At 45.2% G+C, this 5,396-nt stretch overlaps 1 protein-coding gene across 1 annotated transcript in view; it reads left to right on the forward strand.

Annotated features, from left to right (window-relative positions):
• Positions 1-3,150, forward strand: part of DNAAF1 (dynein axonemal assembly factor 1) — a 10,349-nt gene extending 7,199 nt beyond the window's left edge. The window contains exons 5-6 of the mRNA XM_019634792.1: positions 395-516; positions 2,940-3,150. Of these exons, the coding sequence (XP_019490337.1) occupies positions 395-516; positions 2,940-3,150 (333 nt within the window). The remainder of the gene's footprint in view (positions 1-394; positions 517-2,939) is intronic.
• Positions 3,151-5,396: the final 2,246 nt, after the last annotated feature.

Consider the following 5,396-nt stretch of genomic DNA (forward strand, 5'->3'; position numbering starts at 1 on the left):
TTTTCTTAAAACTGGTCCTGGCTGGGAAGGAAGAAAAAACAATTAGACTGAGATTAATTTCCGAAGGGGAGATTGGGTGAGCAAAACTCCTGTAATCACTGCCCTTGGACAAGGCCTCAGGAAATGTCGTCCCCCCACCCCATTGTTCCGAAAGGACAATGAGACTGACAACCGACCAGAAGGTCAAGAAAAGAAAGGGCTGCCCAGTTATCAGGACAGTTCAGAGGACACGAAAACAATGACACCCTCCTGGCTTTGCTAATAAAGTCATAGGGGACATGATGAGGTTGGCTCTTCGTTTTTATTTATTTATTCTTAGAGCACAGCACATATGAAATATTTAAATCACATCCACTTTTTAGTAATTAATTTGGTTCTGCCTGTCTGCTTCCAGCGTGTCCTGAATTTGATGGGAAACCCGGTTACTAGGCTCATCCCTAACTATCGAAGGACAATCACTGTGCGACTAAAAAGCTTAACATTCCTGGACGATAGACCAGTTTTCCCAAAGGACAGGTAAGGAAGAGAAACACCTTTTGATCATATTTTAATGTACAACAGTGAAGTACGCTTGTTAATTTTTTTAAAAGAAACTCTGATTTTGGAGAATTTTCACACATTGTTAAATATTCTTTAGAAATGTCTCGGGCTACATAATTGTTCATAATAGGAAATTCTCTATTTTTGAGCACTTATTCATAGGGTTGGTTTTTTTTTAATAATCCTTTGATAAATATCTTTGTATATAAGTCTCTGACTTCATTGCTGATTGTTTCCTTAGAACGGAATTCAACAAGTTGTACGATTGGACTAAAGAGTATGGTTTGAGCCCTTTTTGAAGGTGCTTATAAATATTTTCTAACTGTTGTCTAGAAAGCTTGTAACCGTTTATAACTTCACCAGACATTGACATGTAAAAGAAATCTTTGCCAGGTGAACTGAGGAGCGAAGACGGTATCTCCTTTTAAATTTGCATTTCCTGGTAGCTGACGAGGTTGGTCATGTTTTCCATCTTTGTTGGGCATTTATGTTTCCTCCTCTATGAGTCGTCCATTCATGACTTCCTCCCAGTTTCCTTTTTTCGGGCAGTGCTGTGTCTTATTGATTCATGAGAGCTCTTTTTATATGAAGATTATTGGACCCGGGACCGCCATGTATATTGTCATTCCTTTTCTGTATGTTTTTCATTGACGTCACTATTCATTCTAACATAGATTAAAAACCTCAGTAACACAGACAGCTTGAAGGGGGAAGTGCAATCTGAATGTTGAATGATACAACATTTAAAAANCCACCCAAACCCAGAGGTGGGTAGCCAACTGGGCATTTGCCCTAAGAAGCCCATGTTCTTGGAGGCGGTCACTCACAACGACCACAGATGGTTGTGATCATGTTCCTAAGTTTACGCTTCTTCGAAGCTGCCACTTGCTGGCCTGAGCTGACCCATTTCCAGGTGGGTGGCATCTCTGGGCTACTTAGGGCCATGCAGATCTCAGCAATCTTGTTCACCAGGGCTGGGAGCTTGCATTTTTCACCCCCTGGGCCTTTCCAGACCAAGGCTTCTGAGGGAGGGAGGGGACCAGTGACACGACAGCTGGGAATGTGGGACAAAATGAGGATGGCAGCAGGCCTAAGGGTATGGCCCCTTCACAGTGAAGGGCCAGGATCAGGATGGATGACATGCAAGATGGCGCTGGCAGGGAAGGGAGGCTCACCAGGCGGAGAGTGGCCAGAGCAGCTGGCTGGGTGGGACGAATGAAGACACACACTGACAATAGGAGCCCGGGCTGGTGTTGGGGGCCCAAGCACATGACCAGGGACATGCATTTGTGGGGGAAACTGGCTAGTGCTTACTGATAACAAGCAAACTGTAGCTATTTGTTCAGCAACTGCCTTGGGGATCCGAATTGGGGCATCTGCTGAACCTGGACAATTCCTGCTCTTATCCGACACTCCTCAGAAACACTGTCCAGGTTTCTCTCTCAACACAAGCTTTCATGGTTCACTCAAGGCCTGCACATGGGAAGAAATAAGGGGGTGACCACGCTTCCCAAGAATACTGCGTCACCTTTCTTCTTTAGGAAACCACACTGAAAAGGATGGAGAGCTGTCTGAGACAGAGCCCAAGGAGGCTGCGGAGCCAGAGGCAGAGGAGCAGGAGGACATTGAATATGGCTTAGACTGAACCCCGAGGCAGCCCCTCTTCCCGTGGGCTAACAAGAAGCCAGTGCTGATGCAGGTCACCGCCTGGGCTGGGCTCCCCTTTCTTCCTGCGGTTTCTGGGAGTACTCTGGGGCCTTGGCTGGGACGCGTGCCCATCGCACGACTCATCTCTCCTATGCTCTCAGCCTCTCCAAGTGTGGGGCAGCAGTGTTCCCTGTTCTCAAAGCATAACCCATTTCCCCTGGTTATGTGTGCTGTAAACTGTATAACCGTNTATTCAATTATCTTTCTTGCATCTCTTTTCCCCCAGTCTATGGCTTGTCTTCTCATGCTTTTAAGCTTTGCATATTTTTAAATTGTGTTGTATTTGTATTATTAAGTAGTGAAAGTTCTTTATATATTCTAGATACAAGTCCTTTATGAGGGATATGATTTGCAAATACCTTCTCAGATTCTGTGTTGTGTTTTTACTTTGTTTATGGAATTTTTTGTATTACAAATATTTTTAATGTCGATGGAGTCCAATTTCTCTATTTTTTTTTCATCACTTGTGCTTTTGGCATCATATCCAGAAGGCTTTGCAAACCATTTGACTTTAAAGATTGAAATGTACATATGTTAACTTCTGTCCTTGCAGCCACATGTCCTATGTGCCTTTGGCTTGATTTGGGGGGAAAGTGAACAAATTTGGTCAGAGTGTGCGTTGTGCGTTTACCTTGACCTGTGAACATTCAAACCTCCCTGATTTCGGTGTCTTTATTTATCCTTCTAAACAGAGCTTGTGCAGAGGCCTGGGCTAGGGGAGGGTATGCAGCTGAGAAAGAGGAGAGACGTCAGTGGGAGAGCAGAGAACAGAAGAAGATCACAGACAGCTTGGAGGCCTTGGCGATGATCAAGCGGCGTGCTGCAGAGAGAAGGCGGCAGAAAGCGAGCCAAGAGAAAGGTACGCGCAAGACCGAGGTGGTCCCCAGAGCTCTGTTTAGATGAGAAATCCAGGCTGTCGGACTCATAGCCTTTCATCTCTGGGATGTGGTGGGGGTTGGGGACCATTTGCTCACATACCTGCAGATCCGGTTGCACTTGCCTCTCCACGCTGCCAGGGGCCGTGAAAAACCCCAACAAGTATGTGCAGTTTCAAACCACTTCTACTGATTAAAACACAATTTGTTAAAATAGCCTCAGTTTCCCAAAATAAATGATATATTAGTTTTCTATGACTGCCATATAGCAAGTTGCCATACATTTAGAAGTCTAAACAACACAAATTTAGTATCTTACCACAGTTCTGGAGCTTGGAAGTCTGACACGGGTCACACTGGGCTAAAGTCAAGGTGTCAGCTGGGCTGGGTTCCTTCTAGAACCTTCTGGGGAGAGGGGGACCAAATATGGCTGCTTGCCGCCCAAAAGCCAACAGCCGAGAGACAAGTGTTGGGTGGAAAGGAAAGTTCGCTTTATTCAGGAAGCTGGCAGCCTGGGAAGACGGTGGACTAAAATGTTCAAGGACCATCTTCCAAGTTTGGGACCCAGCAGAAGAATTTCAAAGGGGAGGGAGTGGAGGGAGCATTCCAGGGACCTGAGAGAGAAGTCTGTGTTTCTTTAGTCACAGATAACACTTTTTCACATCAGACTCCTGGGCGCCAGCCGCTGGTCACAGCTACCTTGTGGAGACATTCTTTTCTTCTGCAAAACAAACTCAAATTATCCTGGAGACCCTGAAGTTATCTCCTCCTGCTTGACAAAGAAACAGCCCATCAGCAACACAAAATTATACTGTGAGAACAAAGGAGTTGAGCAAGAAGAACGGTTAACATGTGAACAAAGGCCTAATTAAGAATTAAATTATTTAATTCTAGCTGCCAGAATGCCAGGGGCATTAAAATTACAAGGAGCTAGGCTACTGCAAGTCCACTTTCAGGTCTGGCGTCAATGCACCCCTCCCTGCCCCACCCGATCTACTGCCCTGAGACTGGGTTCAGAGCCTCCTGCTTGTGCCCAGAGCCCCTGGCCAGCATTTGGTAGCAGCATCTAGTGAGGGAGTGAGTCCTGAGACTGTCCCGGTCCAACCTCAACGAGAGCCTGTGGGATCCTGGGGACGGAGCTTAGGGCACCTTAACAAGTAAGAACCCCCTTCGCGGTTCTACACCCAGAAGAGCCAGAGTCCCCATGTGTGTTTTTAAATGACATATTGCTTTTCGTCTCATTACAAAATGTGAATACACTACATACACATAGGAAACATAGAAAAGCATAAGTAACATAATTACAGCAATAGCCACTCATCATTTCATGTGGGTATTTCCTGGCTTTTCCTCATGCATGTAACATATTTTTTAAACTACCGTGTTTTCCCGAAAATAAGACCTAGCCAGAGAATAAACCACAGCATGATTCCTCCAGGATATGGAGGGCATGCACCCCTCACATGAGGGTTTTATTACCTGTTTCAGGGAGAAGGGTGCCTTTTCCACAAACTTCTTCAGCTTAAACTATTCAGTATGCCAAGGTGCCATATTTTGGTACCTAAAATCATGCGAGGGCTTATTTTCCGGCTAGGTCTTATTTTTGGGGAAACAGGGTAGAAAAATGGCATAATGATATTTGCCTACTCTTTTAAATTAGCATAATATATTTTCCATAAAATAAATGTTCCCCTACAGCATGTTTTTCCCCCTACTTTTTATTTGTATACTTTTCAAATTTTCAGAAAAGCTTAAAGCATAGGAAAATGAAAAGCAGTTGTGTCTAGATCAGATGGTTTTTAACGCTTACACACACACATATACACAAACACACTTTCCTATTCTGTTGAACCATTAGAAAGTGAAGGCAGACACTGTGGCCCTTAAACCCAAATACTTCCAAGTACATCTCCTACGAACCTCCTGCACTTTCTTTTTTTTTTTTTATAGCTGAGCCATCCTGCCACTTGTTGGCAGCTCAGCGGCAGCTCAGCTCGGGCCGGGAATCGAACCACTAGTTGCTCAGATGAGTGAGCTCTTAACCAACTGAGCCACTCGGCCGGCCCCCTGCACTGTTTTCTAAATGGCTGTGTCCGGATGTTGTAAGCAATCCCTCTCCTGGACTTTTAGCTCCATTTATTTAGCAATCATAAACAATGGTTTGATGAACACCCCTGTGGGCAGTTCTTTACTGGTCCCTGACAGTTCCCCATGTTCGCTGAGTGTCCCCGAGAGACGAGGTGTGCAGATGCCTTGTCCTCCCAGGGTGCTTCC

Source organism: Hipposideros armiger, unplaced genomic scaffold (genome assembly GCF_001890085.2).
Source record: "Hipposideros armiger isolate ML-2016 unplaced genomic scaffold, ASM189008v1 scaffold_19, whole genome shotgun sequence".
NCBI lineage: Eukaryota > Metazoa > Chordata > Mammalia > Chiroptera > Hipposideridae > Hipposideros > Hipposideros armiger.